A 26,096-nucleotide genomic window follows, 5' to 3' on the forward strand; every position below is an offset into this window, starting at 1 on the left:
AATGTGATTTGATTTTGTGCTTTCAACACATTTTTGGGATCTGGTGATTTGGGAAGGCCTATACCATATGGTCTTGATAAGGTGATAGATTTTCACATCCTGGGAATTGGCAGGAAAGGGTAGGAACGGAATCAGATGTGGGAAGAGAAAATTAAGAGTTTGGGTCTAATTCATCTCATGATGTATCTTGAGACTTATAATTCCCATAAAATCAGTTTTTAGGAAAAAATTATGTGTTCTGTCCCCACCTCATGGAGGTCTCTTGAATTCTCTTCAAAGTAGAGAGCTTCCTTTTACAAGAAGGGCACTAAACATTTTTCGGTTAGCCCTTCAAAAAGTACCCCAGGCTTGGGGTCAAAACACAAAACAAAACAAAAGGCCCTGCTCCACCTTAACTGAAAAAGAGGTTGTATAAAAAAGAATAGGCCAAGGGGTCGGGTGCCACGGAATAAAAAGAATTGCAAGACACATTTTGATCTGGGAGTTGATCGTTTTCGGAGAAGGACTCAAGGCAACGGTAGAACAGAACAAAGCCTGATGTATACACCAGGAGGGGAAACACGCCCTTGGTGGCAGTCTCGCAAAAAAACCCAAAAGCCAACAACAAACAAATCCAAGAAAGAAAAGGATGCCTTCTGTGATTCCTAGCGGTGGGATAGAGGGGACTAAATGCTCTCCCTTGACCGTACAGAGAATTCAGAATCTGGATGGCTTGACGTTTCATCGGATTGCTCTGTACGCAGCAGGGTTGGTGGGGACTGCGCTGGGAGATCACCTACTGGGCCCTTCCCTGCACCTCCTCCAGGGCTCTGGTTCCCCCTTCTTCCCGCGGGTTCCTAGCCGGGCCTGGGCGCGTGCCCATTTCCCGTACCTCCCTCCACGCACTGCTGATGGCCGGCAGCCGGGCGCGGGCGGCGGGGCGGGGACCGGGCGGCAGGCGGCGGGCGGCGGGCGGCGCTCCGGCGCGCAGCGGGTTAAGACGGCGGGGGCGGTGACGAGGGGAGGAGGGAGCGCGGCAGCGGCGGCGGCAGCGGCAGCGGCAGCGGCGGCCGGGCTGCGAGCGCCCGCGTCCCCGGACCGCAGCGGCTGAAGCGCCGCCCGCGCCGAGAGGGCTGAACCCGGAGCCACCGCTCCGAGCTCGCATTCGGATCCGCTAGAACAGGAAGATGGCGACGGACGGCGCGAGCTGCGAGCCCGACTTCTCCCGCGCCCCAGAGGACGCGGAGGGGGCCACGGCGGAGGCGGCGGTAACCGACCGAGGTCCCGGGGTGGGCGCGGGGAGAGCGTAGACGAGGGCTGGGGCTCGGGCTGGACCCGGCTTGCACCCCGGGGCGCTTCGCAAGCCCGGGCTCCCCGGGGCGCCCCCTCCCCTGGGCACCCCCTCCTTGCGGTGCCTCACGGCTGGAGCCCGGGTCGAGGAGGGTGAGGCGGCCTCCTGGGCTCGGGATCACTCCCGTCCTTCCCCAGCCCTGCGGGAAGCAGTCCTGGGCCGCCCGGTTCTGGGGCTCCCTGCGTCTGTCCTGTACGACCCCTTTGCCCACTCCCTCAGCTGCTGTGGGGTTTGGTCAGGGGCGGGGGCTGGCGTGCGCTTCTAGGCGAACTTGACCCCCCATTGTTCGCCTCCTGCTGCGCGCGTGGTGGTGGGCGAGTGTTTCGGGGCTGCCTGGCATCTCTCAGCGGACCCAGGAAGGCAGCTGCGGGGAGACGGGTCCTCGCCAGGCAGGTGTGGGGATGCCCATTGTGTGTGTGTGTGTTCATGTGCGTGAGGCCCCTTTAGAGAGGCCCGGTGTCGGGCTTTGGGCGCTGCTGCCTCCCGCTGAGCGTCGGAGCCTCGGGTCCTAGCTGCATGCTGCCCCATCACTTGGTGATGGGGGGCCGGGGTGGGAAGGTGTTCTCGTTCTTCCCAAGAAGGTGCCCAGGCAAGGTGGAGGGAGATTGAGCACCTAGTGTCCACACATTGTTCTTCGCTGGGATCTAGAAGCCTAATGAGTTTCCATCTAACGCTGACCCCACTTTCGGCCCCACAGTATCCGGGTGCACGGAGACTGAACGGTGGTTTCCAGTCCCTACCTCGGGGGAAGGGCTGGACCCACCTTTCCTGGGTGGAAACGTTTTCGGAGTTGAAAAGCAGCTTCGCAGGAGCTGCAAGGATCTGCAAAGAAAGGCAGCCCTGGGAGCGCCTCCCACCCTTGGCGCGGTCCCGCTGCTGTAGCGGGAGATCCCGGGTGGTGTGGACTGAGAAGAGCCTGGACGCCCCTCAGTTCTTTCCTGGACAGAGTCAGTGCACTAGCAGCAGAGGAAGGGCCAGGTGTGAATCATCTGGGCAGTTGGAACTTCTTCCCTCACTATTGGGACGTAGGGCTTTTCTGGAGAAGGAGAGGAGAGATGTGGAGGTGGAGGAGGCTGCTTGAGCTGAGCCTGGGCAAGAAAAAAGAAACAGGGAGGGACGGCAAAACGGAGAAAGAGGAGGGCTGTTGATTTCCGCTTGTGAAACTTGCAAGTTTTAATCTGAAACTTTTAGGAAAACTGGTTTTTCATTCTTTGCATGGAAAACATGAACTTAAGATTTCAAATAAAACCTGCTCGCTTGTGATGCTATGAGTCAGTTCCCTTTTGTGAAATACAGTAAGGATAAGCTAGCTATTAAGACAACACAGACCTCTCTGGGAAGTTCAAATGATTGAGTACCTTCATCCCCATGAGATGCTAAGGGAGGGGAGGGAAAAAAGAGGTAGGGGTGTGTGTGTTTGTTGCCCAGGAAGGCTGAGTTTGGTTAATCGACTTGGAACAACCTTTTTTTTCCTATTACTGCGAGTCTTTAATCATCACCTGACAATTAAACCAAACACAAACATCTGATTTATGGTCTGTAGCTTATGTATAGTTTTATTTGGTTAGATTGCAAACAGGATTTTGGACGCCAGATTTTTGTGTTAACAAGGCCTCTGTTCCCTTTCTGCTGTTGAGAATTTTCAGGAGTCTGACTTTTCACTGCACATTAGGTGGAGATTTTGTAATTTCACCCTGGTTAATGATAGCCACGGAAAAATCTGTGAAAGTAAAACTTGTTACTTCTGTACAATCCTTGGAGGATGCAATAAGGACACTTAATCTAATAGTTTTTAAAAATAACTTATTAGCAAAATTCTGATGGTGGCTTATTATGCAGTAAACTGGGCATTTTACTTTTAATAACATATGGTCCTCCTGTATCAGCCACTTGACTTACAGCTTGATATTTAAATTAAAGCTGGATTGAAGAATGATATTTGTCATTTAAAAGCTTCTTACCTAATGATTACAAATCAAAGATATTTTTATGCATTTTGGATTCATGGCAACTGAGGACTTAACATTTTTTTTCTTTTTAATTTTTAGGGAATAGGTGGCTTTTTTTTTCATTTTAGAGATTTATTTCATTTCAAATTGGTTTACATATTATGCATTTTTATATGTACATTTGGCAGTCATGAGCCAATGGAGACTCCAAAGCAGTAGGCTATTTTTGAAAGTGAGTGTTTTCACTAAGTTTTGACTATTTAGATTGTTGCTTAGAGACAAGTTTAATTTATAGTTTTCAGCTTAATGTGATTTTCAGTGGAGTGTTTTAAATTTAGTTTGTGATCCTTGTTCTTAGCTGTTTAAATCCTGAAAGCATCCCAAGTGTAAAGCTGGGTAACAGCTACAGTATTCAGTAGGATCATATTAATAGTCTTTGCTGTGAACCATGCCGAGAAACCTGGGTTATTTTCAGTGCCTCAACCAAATGTGATGACTTTTATAGGCTATATTGCTATTTCTACTCTGAAAATAACTCCTAATGGATAAGGCAGTATGGAAAACAGAAATCTTCCTGCTTTTTCTTATTGTCATCAAAGAATTTAAGAGTGAAGGGAAAATGGAGATCTCTTTAGAGCTGTGTTTGGGAGGCTGATCAACATTCTTGTCATTCAGGACTTTTCTGGAGCAAATAATATGCAAAAAGTAGATAATTTAGACTTAACACATTACTGTCCACTTACCAAAATGGTGGCATCACGAGTAACATCTTTGCTGCCATAAAAAGTAACACATCCCATTCCAATGGTGGAAACTGATAAATGGCCAGGAATCAAGTCAGACATGATGATGTCATGAAAGGCACAAATAATTAGGAGTCTCAAGAGGAAGAGTCATGGAAAGGATCCCTAGTGGAAGGACCCTGGAAACCTTCCACAGAAGGATGGCATTTGAGTTAGGCCTTGAGATAGAAGGGGGACTTGGAAGTGAAGACTGCAGGAAGCTGTGGGCCATATAACTGTTCTTAGGATTCTGTGAAAGGTGGCCTGTGGCACAAATGAGGGGCCTTCAAAGATGAACACAGAGGTTTCAACTTTAGTTGCAACAGTGTATTTTAGAAAAATAGGTTAGAAGTTGAGGAAGTAGACTGAAATATAACTGATGCTTTTCAACAGGATGCTTTTCACTCCTTTTCATCTTAAATAATGTATATTTCTGTGCCTGTTTTTTGACTTCTTATTGGTGCTGGTATCATTGCTGTTACATTGCTCATAGGAGCAATTTTGTTTAGAGAAAAGCATTTATCTTCTCTGTGATTGAATCCCTGCCGAGGCTAGATTGCCAGGTGGTTCTTTCCTCTTGTATTTCATGTAACTTTATGAGGTGAGAAAATGTTTCACAGACTGAGTACTTATTCATCCATTTACAAATATCTGCTGTTGATCTTATGGACACAGGGCTGGAGCTGGAAGGGAGCAGACTTCTTCAAGAAAGGCAGTGTGAATTTTGTTTCTAAAAGAAAGCAAGGGCGCCTGGGTGGCTCAGTGGGTTAAGCCTCTGCCCTCGGTTCAGTTCAGGATCTCAGGATCTTGGGATCTCGTATCGGACTCTCTGCTTGGCAGGGAGCCTGCTTTCCTCTCTCTCCCTGCCTGCCTTTCTGCCTACTTGTGATCTCTCTTCCTGTCAAATAAATAAATAGTAAAATCTTAAAAAAAAATAAAATAAAATAAAGGAAAGCAAAGGAAAAGCACTGTGCCAGGCAAATATATGGTAGGTGTTTCACCAATATGGAATGAAGAAAATGAACGCTCACCAAGAAGTCATGTCCTAACACTTATTGTTGTTTGGCTAATTGGGAAATTTACTTTGTGTGTTACTAGAGTGTAATGCAACTATTGCCCTATGATTTGTAGTAATTAACATCATAGATGTTACAGAGCTTTTCTTGTTTCTGAAAGATGACCCTGACGTTCTGATTGTTTTTGTTCTTATTTTTATTTGTATATTGTCTCTTTCCAAGCTGCTTTTCTCAGGGACATTTCAGATTCACAGATTTTTAAAAACATTAATTTCCAACACTATTAGTTTTCCCTTTAGATTATCTCTCTGCACAATCATGGCTGAGGCTGGGAATGGTAACTACATCCCTCCCATCCTGAATTCTTCCTATAATTGAGCCAAGGTCAAATCACCCACCAGGGTGTGGAGGGAGGGGATGATTGGTAGGGGGGGGGGTCAAGGCAGAAATGAAAGGGAGTTTGGAAACAGGAAAAGGGAATAAATGGGAAGATTGGACAGGAAGACAGGCAAAGCTTTGGCATAGTCTGCTCATGCCCAGAAATCTGGGACTAGAATTCAAACTGAAAATGTGCCTAGGAAAGATGGAGCAGTTCCTTTCCCTTCTGCCTTCATATACTTTGCCACCTAAGCACATCTGAGTGTTGTTTTAGAAAAGACTATTTGAATGTACTCAGTTGTATTATTCTCTACTGGGGCTCCTTTGCAAGACTTGTATAATATGGAAAAGGAAACTTGTCTCTTAGATATTAAGTAAAAAAAAAAAAAAAAAAAAAAAGGAAAACTGGTGTGAGAAAGATGATGATGACATTGAAATCAAAGGATTTTTAAAGATGTATTCATCTTTTATAAATAACTTGCATAAAAATAATGAGATCATATTAATGCTGTGCACAAAACGATGCCATGTATGGAGAAATCCTGATTTTTAGGGAAAAAAATTACACTTGAAATTGTTAGTTAATAACCAGGTAGATTAAGGATGGAGTTAAAAGGTTTTTTATAGTAAAAGCGATATCACTAAATTAATGTCACTATGCAAAAATGAATGATTTGCTTCTGACACTTTTTTTTTTAAAATTTTATTTATTTATTGAGAGAGAGACAGTGAGAGAGAGCATGAGTGAGGAGAAGGTCAGAGGGAGAAGCAGACTCCCCGTGGAGCTGGGAGCCCTATGCGGGACTCGATGTCGGGACTCCGGGATCATGACCTGAGCCGAAGGCAGTCGTCCAACCAACTGAGCCACCCAGGCGACCCTGCTTCTGACACTTTTATATTTCATTGAAAAGGCAAAAAGATGATTCCAAAGGCCTGAGTTATTCCACAGAAGGCCTTTGCAACTGTAAGAGTATCATCTAGCCATCTATGTCTCAGCCTCCTCATTTGAAAATCAGCATGCTGCCATTCGCCACCTACAGATAATCAAGCTGATATTCAATGCATGATACGCTTCTTTAAGGCAATTATTGGATCTGGATGCTAGTTCCTATGTGGAAATGTCCCATATAGGGCTCATAGAACATGGCAAAGCTGAGTTAGAATGGAAATAGGAATGTGTTTTATCTGAGATGTGGTCTTTTTCTTTTTCTTTTTCCAAAGAGGAAATGGAGACAGAGAGGAGATCTGAAAGGAGGAAAAGGGACGTAGGCACATTTAATTATCAGAGCTTGTCACCCTCGCCCGAGCTATTTCTCTGCTTTTCATTCCAGTTTTCTTGTACTCAGAATTAGTTATATCCACTGCCAGGTTTCCTTCCTGACATTCTGTTTACTTGTCAGTTCTGCCTCTTTCCAGCATACTCAGTTGCTTGTCTTGCATGAAAGACCTCAGGCAGGGGGGTTGATTTGAGGTGTAAGGCCCTGGAGAGCTGACCCCAAGTTCTCAGTATGTTGCTTTCAAGTCCCACACCAAGTGGCCCTACTTTAGATTGCTCTAGATGATTTATGACAAATGTGGATGGGCGTGAATGTTACGTAGAATAATGTGAGGATTTAATACTCTGGCTGTCCTCCGATTTCTAGTAGGGGTGAAAAAAATAGAGCATTAAGATAGACTATGAGAAATACACAAGGCAAGACATGATTAATTGCCAAATGAAGTACTAGAACAGACAGTAAGACTGAGTGTAGAGAAGGAGAGATTTCTGGAGTCCGTAAAGACCTATGGAAGTGAGATGTGAGCTCTGTCCTGAAGAAAGTAGGAGTCCCACGAATTAGAGGACAAAGGATTAGGAAGAACAAAATCAAAGCTATGCAAACCCTGTAAGTAAACCTCTTAATAGATGAAATCGGGAGGAATAATCTCAAAGCAGGATGTCATGTCAGAGATTTGAAGTAGTTTTAGAGCATGAAAATGTACTTTTTTTCATGAAAATCCATATAACTGTATGAATTCATATTTTAACATTATAAATGTTCTGTGTACCTGGAAAGTTGGATTTTTTTTTTCATGTCAATGATAGTCTTCAGCTTTTTATTTTCTCCTTGTAATTTCAAGATGGATTTCATTGGTTTCCCCTTCTTTACAGCCTCTTACTCATCCCTGAGTTATAAATCTTGCTTACATAGGAAGTTCTAAATGCACCTTATTAATTATTAGCATGCCCTATTAGACTGGGAAGAAAATACATTTCTGTAACTTCAGAGCAAAGAGGCAAAATCAATTTATCTCAACTGTTTCTCAGAGGCTTCATGGAATGACCTAAATTTCCTCAGTCCAGTAATCTAGTTAGCCTGATAGTCTGTGAAATCAGAACATTTGGGAGCTGGGGGAGATTTTAGAGGTCACTTAGTACAACATACTTATGTTACTGCTGAGAAACTTGAGGTCCAAAGAGATGAATTAATGCCCTTCTAGCCCACTGGCTTTCTCAGGTACCTCACCTCCTTCCCATGTGGTCGACTCACTGATCAAATGTAGGGTAGCCCACTAGATTTGAAATTGGAAGAGGTACTCTCGGTGTCTGTGGGAAGTACCAGAGAACATATCTGGCTCTGTGTTTGATCACTAGATTTTTACCATAACTGGTAAGTTTGGACAAAGATCTGGGAGGTCCTTCCGCCACTGTGACGCCTAATCTCTTAAATGCTCTGGCAACCATCAATGTTCTGACCCTTTTAATTTTGAAAGGATATGGGTAAGTATCTTCTGGCCCTATTGGGCTGTGACTGTTGAAATTCCTTACATAAAACCCACTATTTTAGTTTTTTATTTTAGTTTTGTTTCTGTTTTTTGTGTGTGTGTTTGTTTGTTTTCCCCTAGAGGTGAGGGTATGGAGTGGTAGTGGAGGAAACTGGTATTGGCCTATATGTAGTTCTGACAGCTGAAGATGAGTTAACTCAGCTAGGTTTCATTTTGTCTTCTCCCTCTGTCTCTGAGCCTGTATAAGAAAATCTGGAAGAATGCCCTCCCCACACCACTGCAAGTGATTTAGAGCTTGTTGAAGACTTCTGTGTTGAACAGTACGAGTTTGGGGTTGTGTCTCTTCTTTCGTATTATGTCACGAAGAAGGCTCTTAGTTTGATGACCAAACTCTGGATTAGTTTAAGCTACCTCTGTCAGATTTTTTTTAAAACTAGGTGTTAAGTACTATTCCTGGACTACTTTTCCTGGCAACCGTCAAACATGACAGGCAGAGGGGTGGCCTCTAGAGTTGCAATCTAGCTGGGTTTTTTTTTCTTTCTTTCTTTTTTTTTCTTTTTTTTTTTTTTAGTACCTTGCTTTCACTTAAAGATGAGATCTGGGTTTTCTTTATTAAGGAAAACAAGTGCACTAATAATAAATCTCGGTCTGTGAACATGTCTGCTGTGATTTTGTTGTTGGGGGTCTGAGGTGTCATGTTTTCATGGATGTACTGATAAAGATCCTGATTTTTTATGTGAGTGGTAGCATTTGGATCTCTCTTGTCTTCTTTTTTGAAAATTAAGTTATCAAGTTATTTTGCCTCTTAAAAATATAAAAGTTATCAAAAAAAACCACAATAGGTAGGAAGAAACTCGGAGGTGATAGATTTGTTTATGGCCTATATTATGGTGATGGTTTCCTATCTCTCCAAACTCATAAAGTGGTACATATTAAATATGTACAGCATTTTGTATGTCAATGACACCTCAATGTGGTTTAAAAAATAAAAGATTTAGAACAATTATTTTGTTCTTAAACCAAAGAATATTAATGATTCTTCTATATCTGAGTACTTTTGTACCATACATGCATCAAGTCAGATAAATGCCACTTCATAAGAAACTGACATACTTTTTTCTTGGGATTTTTGCATTTGGGATTTTTTATATTTCTAAAAATACTGACGTGCTTCAAATTGATTTGTAAAATAAATGACCTCTAACATGGTTTCATATACTCTGTTTTGCCAGAATAGTGGACAGAAACATCAAACATTGGAGAACGACAGTTTGAAAATACTATGATAATATTCTTATTCTCGAAGGCCAGAAGGCAGTAGTGTTTTTAGTGAGGGCCCAGGGGTGAGAAGCATAGGGGAGAGAGAGTAGCTGGTGGGCAAACAAACTCTATATTTGAAATAGTGCATCACTGTGATGGGAAACATGATTTTTTTTTTAAACATTCTGTGTAACCTAATCAATGGTTTAGCAGAAACCCTTATAACTGGTTTTTATTTTAATGAATTTCCCTTTTTATTGATGGTGATATATTAAAAAACAGAAGTGTTGGTTGCAGGTCACATGTAATGTTGATGATGATGGAACCAGGGCAAGCACTCCTGACTCTGATATGAATCAGAATCTTGGCAATGTCTTTCATAATTTATTAGTATTTAAAAAGGAGTGCTTTGCTTATGAAGCTTCGGGGAAACAAGGACAATAAAATACACAATTAATTAAAATCTTTAGAACAACCAGCAGTAGCATTAATAAAACATTACCTTCTAAAGCTCATAACAATTGCAGCTTACTCTCCCATCTCAGTGGGAAAAAGCAGGATAAAAGAGTCTGTCTTTCATCACAGTCAATAAACTGAGTTTTTATTGCACTTAGGCTGGTAGATACTCAAAGAAATAGGCTTATAGCCAATAGCCCACATCTCCCTACATAAAACATCTGGGTGCTCTCGGCTTGAATAATAACAAGCACCGCTTTTATTTAGCACTTACTTCATTTATGTGTTCTTGTTTAATGCTCAGAAGAACTTTGCGGGTTAGTGTTAGGATATGCATTACATAGATGAGAAAACACATCAGTTAAGATACAGAAATGTGCAGGTATAGTCCTTGAACCAGCAGAAGCAACAGGAGCTTGTTATAAAGTTGAATTTAAGGCTCCCCTGCAGACCTGTATCAGAAACTCTAGAGATGGGGTCCTGCAGTCCCTGTTAACAAGGTCTCCACAGAATTCTTATGCTTGCCTGCCTTTGAGAACAATTGGGTTAAAGACCCATGTGACACAGTTATATAGTGGGAGCAGAATTTGAGCTCCAGTATATTAGATTTTACTATTTATAGGCAAACTCGATTTTTTTTTCTTACCGATTTATTTATTTATTCCATAGAGAGCAAGCCAGAGCACAACTACACTCGAGTGGGGAGGGGGTTGGCTCAGAGGGAGAGACTCCAGCAGACTCCATGCTGAGTACGGAGCTCCATGTGGGGCTCAGTCCCAGGACCCTGAGATCATGACCTGAGCCAAAACCAAGAGTCGCAAGCTCAACTGACCAAGCCACCCAGGTGCCCCAACAGGGAATATCTCTTAAGTTAACTTTCTAAGCAAGGGCGTCCTAGAAATAGCTTCTCCTTTAGGTTTTGCATAGGTTTTTCTTTTTCTCTCTTTTCATCCTGAGCCCCTGCCTTTCTAAATAACTTCTCTAATATATATGCAAAAAAGAACAATTTTAAGAGGAAGACCCTTTTAAAAATCTTTCCTTGGAGAACCAGCTAGTTCTGGTCTCTTTCCCCTTTGTACTTTTATCTCCTTCTAGAAGGTCTCTTTGAAACCGAGAAAGAGCCAGTTCTGGTTATGCCTGTTTGAAAGTCCTGGAATCATTTATGGGCTTGCCATGTTTACTTCTATGTCATCACAAGGTTAATAGAAGGTCATTATTAGTCATTATTAGTCTCCAGGTGCTAAGCTGGTTCTTACTAGCTGATGGATAGGATGCCACTGTTTTTCATCTCAGGAATGTTGTCCCTATGCTGGTAAAGTGTGTAGAAAGGTCATAGCACTTAGGTGTAGTTTTGTCATTTCCTGGCTGAATGATGTGGGTATGTTACCTGATTTCTCTGAGTTGTGGTTTTCTTAGCTGCAAATAGAGATTATATCTTACATATTAGACTTGGTTCTTCTCGATTACTTTGGAAACCATTGGGATGCTACGCAAATGTGAAATAATGTTCTGAAATGGCCTCAGGAATGGCTTCTGAGGTTGGGTGTTCTGAGGCATTTGGGAATGAACATGCGTTGCCCTCCCTCTGCAGGTGATGGGTTATCAAAGGAATCCCTGCCCAGGTGGGTAGCGTGGACTGCGTGTGTAGAGGGAGCTCCACCTGTGGATTCACCCAAGCCGAGCTGTGAGCGCTCTGGTTGAGCTTCTCTTAAGCTGGCTGCCAGAAGACCTGCTTATAAAGTTGTCAGGAAAGGAGAAGGCAGAGTTGGAGACCAAAGTATTGGGCATCAGTGGTACATCAGTGGGATTTAAAGAGGAGAGATTTGATGCAGTTACCAGGGAAGGAATGTAGAGAAGACACTGGAACTGGAAGAGTCATGGATGAGGCTCGTGATCCTTGGGTCATGGTGCTGATACCTTGTGGTGGAACTGAGTCTCTGGAAAGCTTACTTACTGTAGTCTTGGCCTACTTTTGGAATGGCAAGAAGCTATAGAGGCATTGCTTAAGAAAGCATTTGATCACCACGTAGCAGGTTCCAGACTCACCTGACCACAGGCTCAGTTGACTAAATGTGGGTGGTGGGCTCAGCCTCTTGGAAGTACACAGGCCTGCCCTGTGTCTGTGAGAGACAGGGAGAGCAGGGCAGCAAAGGCAAGAGCATGTTCCTTCTAAAGGGACTGCTACTTGGTTCTGTAGATGGTTGCCGTGTGAGAATGTGAATCTGGGCTTAACCAGTTATCTCTGTTCTGAAGAGAAACCAGAGATCTGTATTTTTTGGTGACATCTTCAGTTTTTTTTAAAAATGCTGGCTGAGTAAAAAAAAAAAAAAAAAACACTTTGAGGCCCAAGTTACACACATCTGTAGGCCAGATTTGGCTGTAGCCTGCCAGCTGGTTACCTTTGCTGCAGTGTTCTATAAACATGACCTGTTATTATTGGATGTCCCAGAATTTATAATAACCTCCCAGGAGCCTCTGCATTGGGGCCCTTCTAGGAATACATTCTCATACTTTCTTTGCTCCCCTGCAACTTTTCCTGAACATATACTAGGCCTGTTTTGATAGAAACTCTGGAGACTTTAAATTACTGTCACAATTTGAAGAGATCTGGAATCCAGGTGTGCAAGGCAGGCTGGGAAAATAGATTTCCTTAATGAAGAGATTTGGGACTCTAGCCTTAATAGTTTTTACCCCTCCTAGAAGGTCTGGGCATAGATTCTCTGCTATTGAAGAGGGCCCCTGTGCTTCTAAGATTTGTTGAGCCACTGAGATAAAAACAATCCATTGTATGCCTTTAAGACGTGTATTGTCCTATGAATAGCTTTTTCATTGCTTTTTAAATATTTGTGTTACAGAAAAAAGAGTTTGACGTGGACACCCTCAGTAAATCAGAGCTTCGAATGCTCCTCAGCGTGATGGAAGGGGAGCTGGAGGCCAGAGACCTGGTCATCGAGGCCCTGCGGGTAAGGAGCTCCTAGGGCCCAGCCCTGTTTGATATTGTTTCCTTTTTTTGAAGGGCCAGTGACAAAGCTGCCTTTCTTAATTTTTGAACCAGGTAGATTTAAAATGTTACATCTGGTTAAAATGTGCCCCTCAACACAAATGCCAACCCATAATTTTTATAAACCCAAACACTGAAGTCAGATGGTCATTCTAACGGTGGGGATCGAGACTGAACTGTTTAGTGTGGGAAGCTTGAGACTTGAGCTGTATTGTTTCATGTGGTTATTTGGTAATAAGTGTTTAGAAAATTGGAAATTTGGTATCATATACATGTATGTGAGGTCAGAGAGGAAAGATTATGAGTCATTTGTAAAAGATATTACTGATAATAGATAGAGCTTTTCCTTCCTATGTAAATTATAAATGACTTATGTTCCGAAACTTCTAAGAGTTGAAAACTAAACTATATCCCTCTTAAAAGCTACGTGTATATTTTCACATAGTTTTATTACTTTTTCATCTGATCTTCTAGGAACTTTGAAATTTTTATAACTTGTGAAGTATTATCTTCTAATATATTACTTGGATACCCAAAATTCTGTAAAAATCATGTTTTTTTGATGCACAATCTCATAATTAGTTGTCCTTTTTTTTTTTTTTTTAAGATTTTATTTATTTATTTGACAGAGAGAAATCACAAGTAGATGGAGAGGCAGGCAGAGAGAGAGAGGGAGGGAAGCAGGCTCCCTGCCGAGCAGAGAGCCCGATGCGGGACTCGATCCCAGGACCCTAAGATCATGACCTGAGCCGAAGGCAGCGGCTTAACCCACTGAGCCACCCAGGCGCCCCACATAATTAGTTGTTCTTAATCGTGTACTTGTTTTGGTATATTAACCAAACCCAAGCATTTTTTTTCTCTTTTTTTCTTTTATATGAAATACTTTGTATATAATCAGTTGTTTCCTGGCTTTTGGTCATTTGGCCAGAATGGCTGTATTTATTATGTATGAAATGTGGTCTTGGTCTCCCCCCTCGCCCCCGCTATGGAGTATGTCCTCAGACTTTGTCTTAGGAGGTTGTTTTAACATAGGAAAACCTGTGGATGTCCAATTGTTGCTGCCTATGGGTGCTAATATAGTGGGGGAAAGAGGTAATACTAATGGTGTGTTGTCAGACATAATGGAGACGATGGGCATGCTGAGAATTCAGTTGTGTGAGGAAGGGGTGGCTATAGTTCACTTTCACCGACTGGAAATTGGTACAGTGGAGGTAATGATTACTCCTTAGTCTGATGACAGAGAACGATTGCCTCTGAAAAATGGGAGTAGAGTTCTACCACCTGTAAGCCAATAACAAGTTGAAGGTGTGCTTTCTGAATGGCAAACTTTGCTAAGTAGACTTGAGTGCAGTTTGGTTGTGAGACGGACTCCTCTCGTTCCACATTGGAAATATTCCCATTACTTGCCAATGTGTATTTTCTTGACTAATGAACTTGGTGGGAGACATGCTAGCGCAGTGGATCACTAACATGTATTCCACTCCACTTCAGGAGAGAAGAGGGTCCCCTGTGAGGCCAATAGTGTAGACTCTTGAGACCAAATGGATATGAAAGCTCCAGTTCTCCCTTAGGGATTTTTCTGTCTCTTTGTACTAACCTGTAAAAGGCATCAGCTCCTGGGGCATTTCCCACTACTTGCTCGAATGTTTGAACCTTTAGCAGATCCTGTGTTTTTGTGATCACCTGAGCAAGCCTATTTATTTCTCTTTTTAACTTAATTGCAATACTTACAAATATAAGTAGAATTAAAGGCCTGCTAATGATGAGGGCTTGCCAAACTGAAAGGTTTTGTTGTTGTTGTTGTTGTTTTAAGATTTCACTTATTTATCTGTCAGAGAGAGTGAGCACAGGCAGACAGAGAGGCAGGCAGAGGCAGAGGGAGAAGCAGGCTCCCTGCTGAGCAAGGAGCCCGACATGGGACTCGATCCCAGGACCCCGGGATCATGACCTGAGCTGAAGGCAGCCACCCAACCAACCGAGCCACCCAGGTGTCCCACAAACTGAAAGTTTTTCATAGAATCAAGGAATGTTGGCATTGCGAGGAGCCTTACTACATAGTCTAGGTCAGTGGTTTGCATCCCTCCAGATCTAGTGGTGTGTTTTGTTTTGTTTTGCTTTTTTTTTTTAAATAAAATGTTTTATATTATTCTTTTACTGTCCTGCAGTGAAATGTATGGATAAGTGTGCATGTAAGTAGGTTATGTTAAAAATAACCAGTGCACTGCCCTAATTGTGACATAAAATAACAGGAAAGTAATGTATAACAAAACACACATTTCAGTATATAAGTGGTCAGGTATATCTCGTGGAAGACATGATAAAGGAAGCAGCAATTGGTGCCTGTTTGTAGCATTGCCTAAATGCAGTCATTGCAAAAGAATCCTGATCCAAGTGTGCTGTACTGAGACTCAGACACAGTGAGTGGGTTTGCTGTGCACGAGGTGATTTTTTTCCTGAGATGGTGAATGACTCTTGGTAAAGTTCCAAACAAAAGTACACACTTACAAAAAAAAAAAAAAAAAAAAAATAAGTACACATTTACATGGAAGCGGAGTCCGTGGAAAATTCTGTGTTTGTTAAAACTAAATTAAAACAACTTGTTTGTGTGTGAAAAGGAGTTACTCTTTAGCTCAGGTCATCATTCTGAACTGAAGGTTCTACTGAAAGGAATGACTAGAGGGACATTTGAAAGTTCCAGAGGACTTGAGACAGTTCCTGGATGTGGCACACACTTAGCCCTGCCTCCTAGGTGCCAGTCACTGTGCTAACAGATCACTGTCTAGGGTGCTGCCCCTGTGGAGAAGCACTGGGCATGTTGTTCATGTATTAAAATCCAAGCAAACACAAGGGAATCCCAGAGAGATTGTGACTTAATCTCAGGTTGAAAATGTAGCATCCTTGAAGTTGGTATGTTTGGAGATTCTTAAAGCTTTTTGTCATTTTTTAAACTTGAGAATTGTGATTGATTTATTTAGGTGATTATGTTTTTAAGAATAGAGGATATGATTTTTGTATACCTGTCATAGACTCACGGTGGTCAATTACTGATTGTTTCCTCGAGGGCATTCACTGGAACTAGTGAAATTGGGGAAATACCTACTTGAGTCCAGATGTGTCATTTAGTTGCCATTTCCGTCACCAGTGGAATATAGGTTAGTGACTGGCTAAAAACTGGGAATAGAGAGAATGTGGAACTTTTAATTTTATTTCATATTAGGAGATAAACATATTCCCGAATTAAAAATTCAAAATCTGTCCAATCAGTATGTTGTTATTCAGTTGGGAGAGAAATACACCTTGTTTTAAAAAAATGTCAAAAGTAATATTTCTCTGAAGGTGGGAAATATTTTTAAACTTAATATGTACCATGGACTATAGGAAAATTTAGAAATGATTGTGTTATGAGGCATTTAAATCCTTTAGAATTTTGGAATCTTTAAAAAGATATTTCAGGGGTGCCTGGGTGGCTCAGTTGGTTAAGCATCTGCCTTCAGCTCAGGTCATGATCCCAGGGTCCTGGGATCAAGCCCTGCATTGGGCTCCTTACTCAGCAGGGAGTGTGGTCAGCTTCTCCCTTTCTCTGCCGCTTCCCCTGCTTGTGCAATCTCACTCTCTCTGTCACATAAGTAAAAATCTTAAAAAAAAATATTTTGGACCAAGCTTTTTTACTTTGTTTAATCATGCTACCTTGATGTATTTTTTTTGAGAGAGGGAGAGCGTTCCAGTGGCAGTGAAGGGAGAGAGAAAATCCAAAAGCATGCTCAGTGTGGTTCCTGATGTGGGAATTGATCTTGAGACCCCGAGGTCATGACCTGAGCCAAACATAAAAAATCATAGATTATTGGATTGATGGCAATAAGCTTTTCAGAACAATTCATAGATATGATTTGGGGGAGGGTATTATGAAATTATAATACATATCTTGGTACATTTACTATTTTCATGTTTAAGGTAAAAATATTGCCTAGTAAAACTCCTTGGCTTTATAACAGATGTAATGTTCAGGAGATTCATTTTTATGGGGGGGATCATATTTTAAAAAGTACATTTTTGGAAAATATGAACTGCTTAACTGAAATATGTCTTAACTGCATAAGAAATATTCTATGAATGATACCCCCTCATCCACAAAAAGTAGGAATAAATCTTTGACTAAATAGATCGCTGAATGATGTTTAGAGAAAAATACTGTGAAGTTTAATTGAGAATATGCTAAATTTTCTGAAAACCACAATAGATACAGAGCTTTTTGAGTTAAATTTAATTAAATAATTAACCTGTTAAGAGATTATCTATTTGATGATAATTGTTTAGTTTGTGGAATCTTCTGGCTTTCACCTCTTTTTCCCTCTTGCTTCTAGAGTTTTTACCAGTATCTTAGTCGAATGGAAACAAGGGCAAAAACATGAAAATGCTCTAATTATAGAATTTTAGGAGTCAAAATTGTGGTTTAGCTTACATTTACCGGATCCAGCTGGCTGTTATTACTGTGAATTTACATAAATGTTATATCACCGAAACAATGAATTCCTTGGGCAGTCAGACCCAGATTTCTTGTATGCCTTCTTTTTCCTGATAAATGAGAATTAATAGTATTATTGACATGGCATTTCTTCCTCATAACCTATAGTTACTATAAAGTATGTGATACAGATTTTTAAGTATTATTTGCACTGAAACTGTAGAAATTACCAGTTTATTTCTTTGGATAGAATGTATTTATAGTATTTAACAGCATATGGGATATCAAATAGAGAATTGTCTTGTAAATGGCTGCAACAAAGAGACCCAAAGTATGATAGATTAAATATGAAGTTTATCTCTCCTCCCAATCTGGAGGTGAGTCATTTGTGCTGGGGAAGTATTTCTAAACCAAGTGGTCATTTAACAGCCGATATTATATCTATTTTACTGCTCTCCTTAGGGAATTTCCCTCATTGGTATGATTGAAACTGTCAGTGACATGCCTACATCCCAAACCTATGGTAAAGAGGGCAAGAGAGGAAATGAAGGAGAAGCATCATGTGCATAGGGGAGAACTTTGTGGACACACCTAGCAGAGTTCTGGCGAATGGTCCTGGGTGGCTGACTGGCTCCCTGGGAAGGGAGGACTTTGGAGGAAATCTAATAACCTAATGCACTCCATTATCTTGGTTTAATGTTATAAAATATCCTAGGGTATGGTACAAGAAGATAGATCCCTCCTCTCCTCCTTCCTTCAATCTCCTTCCTCCTACCTACTGTATGCCAAGTACAAAAATGAAAGTTCAAAGTGAATAAAAGTGGAGATTAATTATTGTGCCCAAATTGGGTCCATTTAGAACATTGTATATACCTTTTATATGTTTAAAATTAATTGTTCCAAGTAGTGTCATTTGGGGCCACATTTTAGTTTTCTCAGACTCTGACTCTATATGTTCAGATTTTGTCTAGGATGATCTTCCTTTCTAAAAACCTTAACTGTTCATTGGATTCAAAACGCAATTAAAAAAATGCTCTGAATGGTTTTTCTTTGAAGCAGGTTTTCTCCCCTCAGCACTAGTGACATTTGGGACTGGGTATTTGTTGCGGTTGTTGTGAGAAGAGGGACTATCTTGTACATTACAGTATGCTTTGCAGCGGCCCTGGTCTGTCTGCTCACTAGATGCCAGTAGCACCTCTGTAGATGTGGCAGCCAAAAAGGTCTTTCCTTGGGGGGTACACAATCACTTGGGAAACACTGTTGTAAAGTAATACTGGTCAAGAAAATGCTGCTCAAATACACTTCATTGTAAGCACAGCATCCATTATTGACAGTGTAGCTTTAGAGGGAACATACCTCAACATATCTCATATGAAAAACTGACAGCTAACACCATAGTCAGTGGTGAAAAAATTAAGAGCTTTTCTCCTAAGATCAGGAATCGGACAAGGTGTCTACTCTCACCACTTTTATTCAGCATAGAAGTCCTAGCCATAGCAATCAGACAAGAAAAATAAATAAAAGATATCCAGATTGATAAGAAGTAAAACTTCTGTTTGCAGATGACATGTTACTATATGTAGAAAATCCTAAAGAATCCACCAGAAAACTACTAGAACTAATAAGGTTACAGGATATGAAATCAGTATACAGAAATCTATTGCATTTCTATAAACTAATAATGAATTGGCAGAAAGAAATTAAGAAAATCCTATTTACAATTGCACTAAAAATAATAAAATACCTAGGAATAAACTTTACCAAGGAGATGAAAAACTTGTACTCTGAAAACTATAAAACCTTGATGAAAGAAACTGAAGACAACACAAAGGGGAAGCCCTTTTATGTTCATGGATTGGAAGAATAAATATTATCAAGATGTCCATACTACCCAAAGCAATCTACAGATTTAATGCAATCTCTACAAAATACCAATAGCATTTTTCACAGAAGTAGAACATATAATCCTAAAATTGGTGTGGAACCACAAAAGACCCTGAATAGCTAAAGCATTCTTAAAAAAGAACAAAACTTGGTGGTATCACAGTCCTGGGTTTCAAGATAGACTACAAAGCTGTAGTAATCAAAACAGTATTATGGTGCTGTGGTACCTGGCTGGCTCTGTTGGAAGAGCAGGGGACTCTTGATCTCAGGGTTGTAAGTTTGAGCCCCACATTGGGAGTAGAGACTACTTTAAAAAAAATCCAAATAGTAAGGTTCTGGCACAAAATTAAACACATAGCTCAATGGAGCAGAATAGAAAATGCAGAAATAAAACCCACAATTATGTGGTCAATTAATCTTCAACAAAGGAGACAAGAACATGCAATGGGAAAAAGTCTCTTCAACGAATTGTGTTAGGAAAACTGAACAACTATATGTGAAGGAATGAAACTGGATGATTTTCTCATGCCATATGCAAAAATAAACTCAAAATGGATTAAAGATCTAAATGTGAGACCTGAAACCATAAAAATCCAAGAGGGAAGTCTGGCATCAGCCATAGCATTTTTCTAGAAAGGTCTCCCGAGGCAAGAGAAACAAAAGCAAAAATAAACTATTAGGACAACATCAAAATACAAAGCTTCTGCACAACAAAGGAAACAGTCAACAAAACTGAAAGACAACAGAATGGGAGAAGACATTTGCAAATAACCTATCCAATAAAGAGTTAGTATCCAAAATATATAAGGAACTTAATACAATTCAATGCCAAAAAAAATCTAATTAAAAATGGACAGAAGATATGAACAGACATTTCTCCAGTGAAGACAAACAGATGGCAAAGGGACTCAAGAAAAGATGCTCAACATCACTCAGCATCAGGGACATGCAAATCAAACCCACAATGAGATATCACCTTACACCCGTCAGAATGGCTAATCTCAAAGACCCAAGAAACCAACAAATATTGATGAGGATGTGGAGAAAAAGGAGCCCTCATCCACTGTTGAGGGAATGCAAACTTTAGCAGTTACTGTGGAAAATGGTACAGAGGTTCTTTAAAAAGTTAAAAATAGAACTACCATGTGATCCAGTAATTCCACTGTTGGGTATTTACCCAAAGAATACAAAAACACTGGTTTGAAAAGCTACGTGAACCCATATGTTTATAGCAGCATAATTTACAATAGCCAAGTTATGGAAGCAGCCCAAGTGTCCATAGGTGGATGAATGGATAAAGAAAATATGGTGTGTGGGACGCTTTGGGTGGCTCAGTCAGTTAAGCACCTGCTTTTGGCCCAGATCATGATTTTAGGATCCTGGGATTCGAGTCCTGTGTCAGGTTCCTTGCTCCTCGGGGAGCCCACTTCTTGCTCTGCCTGTCACTCCCCTTATTTGAGTGCACGTGCTCTCTGACAAATAAATAAAATCTTTAAAAAATGTGGTGTGTGTATACACACAAACACACATACACATACAATGGAATATTAGTCATAAAAAGAAATGAAATCTGGGCTCTTTGCAACATGAATGTATCTAGAAGGTATAATGCTAAGTGAAATAAGTCAGAGATGATTTCACTTATATTTGGAAATCAAAATGAACAAGAAAAAGAGAAAACTAACTTTTAACTAGAGAGAGGAAACTGATGGTTATCAGAGGAGAGGATGGTGGAGGGATGGGTGAAATAGGTGAAGGGGATTATGAGTACATTTATCATAATGAGCACTGAGTAATGTGCAGAATTGTCGAATCACTGTATTGAACACCTGAAACTAATAAACACCATATATTAACTCTACTGGAATTAAAAATACATTTTCTTATGAAACAAGTGATTTGTCTTTGAACTATTTTCCTTCAAAACTAAATATTTAAAATTGCCCATTTAAGAAATTTCATGACTCTTTCAAAGCACACCACATTTTATTTAAAATTGCATTATAGTTTTATGTGCAGGAATGAAATGCTTTGCTTTTTCTGTTAAAAAACCTGTATAGTTGCATGGCTCAGTGTTGGAGTCTTCACATAGAACAAAGGCGAACTCTTCAAATAAAATAAAATCATTAAACAGAAGAATGCTTCCACTCTGGGTTTGAAAGCAGCCACTGCTGTACTGCAGACTATTGTGAGCTTTCCCTCATATGACATGTCTGTTAAATCATGATAAAAGAGGAGCATTCTGGTTTCAGCAAAGTAAAACATGCAGCCTTTTGTATTTCGGAATTCTCCTATGACTTCAGGCAATTGATTGACCAAAACATACCCTTTTCTGTTCCTTTTAATTAATGAATGATTTAATTTGCTGAGCAGAGCTGAATTCATGAAAACATAAATTGTTTCCTTTTCTGTCCACTGAGATAACGCCTTTGTTCCATGTCTAGCGAAAAGGAAGGGGAGTTGACCAGACGGTGTGTTGTTTTTGCATGCAAATCACTTCTCATAAAATAGAAATAGCTGATCATTCTTAAATAGCATTGTATTTTGTCCAGTAGGACAGACATAGGAAGTGTCACTTTTGATTCTTCTGAGAAATTTTATTTTCCCTGATGAACATTTACTACTAGTGAAGGGACAAAATGGAATACCAGGCAAAATAGTGCCTTTTTATATATTAAGAAATGAAGATTGATGTGCTGTGAAAGCAAAATTTTTATCAATATTATGTAATAAGCAACTGAACTCAAGCAACATTTTCTTGCTGATGATTATTAATAGATCATTAGGACATCTGTGAGAACAAACTAAAGCACATTGTTCAGCTCAATGATGTACCATTTGTTTTACACTGGGTTCAGGATAGATTCAGAGTTACAAATGGCATGAAGACAGGAATACATTTTGGAGACTGTGCAGATTATCATAATTTTGGGGACTGTTCACTTAATAGTTCCTTTTAAGAATTACTTCCTTGTGATCTGAGAATACAGAATGTTCCTTTGAGGTGAGGCCTTCTGAAAACACTTTAACCTCTTGTTATACTCAGTGGCTAAGCTACAGGTCATGTGTTCTTTTGGGAATTTCATTTGCTATGTTTATGACAAAATCGGTCTTGATTAGAAGAGGAAACAAGGATCTAAGATAGTATTCAAAATTCTGCCTTCTCTCTGGTTGTGATTATTTTGGAAAGAAGCATAAGAGGTTTCATCTTCTCCCTTTTGATTTTTGGAGTCAAAATGTAAATAGGTATTGAACACATAGGAGTATTTGTATCCCTTTGTCTATGTGAAATGATTTTTTTTTTTAAGATTTTATTTATTTATTTATTTGAGAGACAGACAGTGAGAGAGAGCATGAGCGAGGAGAAGGTCAGAGGGAGAAGCAGACTCCCCATGGAGCTGGGAGCCCGATCTCGGGACTCCAGGATCATGACCCGAGCCCAAGGCAGTCGTCCAACCAACTGAGCCACCCAGGCACCCCTACATGAAATGATCTTTGAACATGGTGGGGATCTTTGAGAAGAGGGCAGGGGGATTGGGGGATCCATGTATCCATTCATTCAACAGATGTTTGTATCTTTAGGTATGTCTTGGGTTTTAGTGGTGGTGAGCAAGGAGCATGAGTTTTCTTAAGAGTCCAGTGGGAGAGAGGGACATTAAAATAATAAACCAAAATACTGAAGCTCACATTACGATTACCAAGGAAAGAATGCCATGAGAAGAGAGATTACTCTAGATTGGTCAAGAAAGTTCTCTCTGAGAAAGTGACACCCCCCCTGAGACTTGGAGGGATATCAGAAATCTAGTTGGAAGAAGAGTGTTCTTACAAAGGGAATAGCACATTCAAGGACCCTAAGAGAAGAAGGAGCTTGGCAATTTATACGAACTGCTGGAAGTTGGAGAACAAGAGAGAATGGCACAAGATGAGATACAGAGCTAGGCTGTGGCCAGATCATGCTGGAGAGTGAAGACCATGAGAAGGTTGGATTTCATTTTATGTCAGGGTAGCCACTGAAGTGTTTAAGCATGAGAATGCCAGTGATTCAACATGATTTTCCAAAAGATTCTAACAGCATAATTATATTGTATTTGATTTTTTGCATTAAAATTTTAATTTTAATTTATTAAATGTGAATATTTAATGTAAATATTTAAAATTTATCACCATTGTCAAGGGAAAAAATTACAAAGGTCACTCTAGCTGCAAGACAGACGAAAGTTTGTAGGAGAGCCGGATTGAAGGCAGAATGTCATAGAGGTTGTCTAAGAAATGTGAATTTCTCAGATGCTTATAATTATTGCCCTTTAAGAAGGCATGGAAAATGTTCCTGCTAGTCACTTTTGTCATGTAGCAGTGAACAGTGTCTTTAGACTGTTAAGCTGATTATGGTTTTTAAGGTGTTGTGCACCTAAAATAGAATGGATAAGGTATGTTCTCCACGTGAAATTTTTTGAAAGGCAAAATTCTATCTTCCGTTTTACTCTTTCCAATCCAGTTCATCTCAGTTGAGTTTAGATTTTTACATTAAATGAATTTTATACTTAGAAGCCCTCTTCTTTCAAGATTACTATGCATTTCTACAGGCATATCTGTTCTAAAATAAACTTCCTTTTTAATTTTTTCACATAGGATTGGGTAGAGTAGCAGAAGACGGCTTCACGTGGAGCTAAAAGTGACCTAGCCACAATAAAAATGTTTCAGCAGTGTCTCAATTTGTCCTGCTCGGATGAATCCATTTTGGCCTGTCTCAAGTGGACCCTTGCGGGGCCCCTGTTCACGTGATTATGCTGTAGTGAAAAAGACTTTCCCTTAAACTCTCTCCTTTTCTTTATACTTTGAGGTACAGGACGGATCTTGGTCACCTTTGTATCTCATAAAATGGGCGGTGCCTCATTCTCCAGGGTAGAACTCTCTTCAAGGTGGAGGGTGGCAGATGGGAACGAAGGCAAATCGGCAAAATAGTGAGGCCTGCAGGGTTTGGCTGTGAGAGCAACTTGGAGAGAGAGAGGTGATGTGTCAAGTGTTGTCCAGGCAGAACTATTCCCCTCCCTGCCCCGCCCAGAGGGGCTTAGGAATTTGACAAGCTTCTAAAATGTATTGGGAATCAGATCCTATTATATTATTATTATTAGTTTTTAAAGATTTTATTTATTTATTTGACAGAGAGAGATCACAAGTAGGCAGAAGAGGCAGGCAGAGAGAGAGAGGAGGAAGCAGGCTCCCCGCCGAGCAGAGAGCCGGACGCAGGGCTCGATCCCAGGACCCTGAGATCATGACCTGAGCCGAAGGCAGCACCCAGGCGCCCCCCCTATTGTATTATTTTTAAAAGCGACTTTTTACGTGTGTGGGAATGGCATGATAAAAATACTCGCTCTACAAATTATAAACTCGTGCTCTTTGGTTTGCCAGTCTTTCCCCTTATCTCGCTATGTAGACATCGTATTCTTTATAATATTAAATCTTTGATTTTTAGTGGCGTTCACTTCGCATGAATAATTGCTTGCAACCACCTCTGTTTGCAATCATGTAAAAGTGAAAGGAGGGAGGTGGTTCTCTAGTGAACTGAAACAGTTTCTTTTCCACAGCCTCCTCACTCCACTCTGCGATTGGGGGTTACCCGCAGACAAACTGAAATCCAAAGAAGGGGCCGTTGGATTTGGCCTGTGTTGCTCAGGAGGGGCGAGGTTTGCTGCTGTTTCCTGTAGGTTGAAGTCAGAGCAGGACATAGAGATGAAAAGGGATTTAACATTGTGATGTTTTTATCATGTGCCAGGCACTTCCCCTGTATTCTCTCCTCTTGTCTCTATGACATCCCTTGAAATCAGGGATTGTGCCCCCCGCTTTAGGAATGGAGAAACAGACTGAGAGAGTAAGCCACTTTCTGGCTGACTCCTAACCTCCACTCACGATTCCTCTGCTTCAAAGGCGGCATTAATGAAACTAGAGCTGGTTGACATTTGTGGGTTCTTTATTTTAAAACGCTGTGAATTCCCAGAACATTTCCCACGCACCTGTAATCAATTGTAAATATCAAAAGCTGCGCGGAAATGGTTAGGCAATCTTCAAATGTGTAATCATTCATTTGCTGTTCCCTCCCAATTGACTGCAGGTAATTACCAACAGAAGTAAATCCTGCAAGACTTCTAAGATCTTATTGAATGGCAATTATGATAATGTAGAAAGGCATCATTGATTTCTTAAAATGTTTTCCTCTAATTATCATCCCAAGTGCAAAAAAGTTTGTACTTTTCTGTAATTAGGATATTCTCATCTTCTGGATGAGAACATGTTGGAACATTTAAATGCTGTATTATCCAAATTTACTCTAGGAGAATGAAGATTTATAAAGTGGAGAAGAATGCGATAGTTAGGGCACTGCCATTTCCATTCTTACCGTCCCACTTCTTAGTCATTATTAAATCTGTTTCTTGTAGTTAATTGTATTTCATTTTTTTACTTTTTTTGATATTTGATCACCTTCTTTTTCAGTTTTCATTTGCATCTAAAAAATGGCAGGTGGTAAATTGAGTCGTTAAATAGAAATGTAGTTTGGTTTTCATGAAAGGGTGTTGTACTGATTTCCTTGAGTTATATAATCCTTTGATTCTTTTTTTCCCCCCAATCAATGGAATTCGTGAATGCAGGGAATTTGTGAGAGTGTGTATGTAGGCAGGTAATAATAGATTCACTGCCAATAAGGAGTTCAGTATTCTTAATAATTAGCATGTTAAAATGCAGATATATCGTTGACCTTGTTAGATGTCTTTTCACAGAGGCTAAATCAACAGAATCATATCATTTTTAAAAAGATCATT

At 40.5% G+C, this 26,096-nt stretch overlaps 1 protein-coding gene across 2 annotated transcripts in view; it reads left to right on the forward strand.

The window, feature by feature from the left end:
• Nucleotides 1-1,042: 1,042 nt before the first annotated feature.
• Nucleotides 1,043-26,096, forward strand: part of CTTNBP2 (cortactin binding protein 2) — a 148,914-nt gene continuing 123,860 nt past the window's right edge. For both annotated transcript variants that reach the window (XM_059396520.1, XM_059396519.1), the window contains exons 1-2: nt 1,043-1,247; nt 12,790-12,897. In XM_059396520.1, coding sequence (XP_059252503.1) covers nt 1,167-1,247; nt 12,790-12,897 — 189 coding nt within the window. In that variant the 5' untranslated portion in view covers nt 1,043-1,166. The remainder of the gene's footprint in view (nt 1,248-12,789; nt 12,898-26,096) is intronic.

Source organism: Mustela nigripes, chromosome 4 (assembly GCF_022355385.1).
Source record: "Mustela nigripes isolate SB6536 chromosome 4, MUSNIG.SB6536, whole genome shotgun sequence".
Classification (NCBI taxonomy): Eukaryota; Metazoa; Chordata; class Mammalia; order Carnivora; family Mustelidae; genus Mustela; species Mustela nigripes.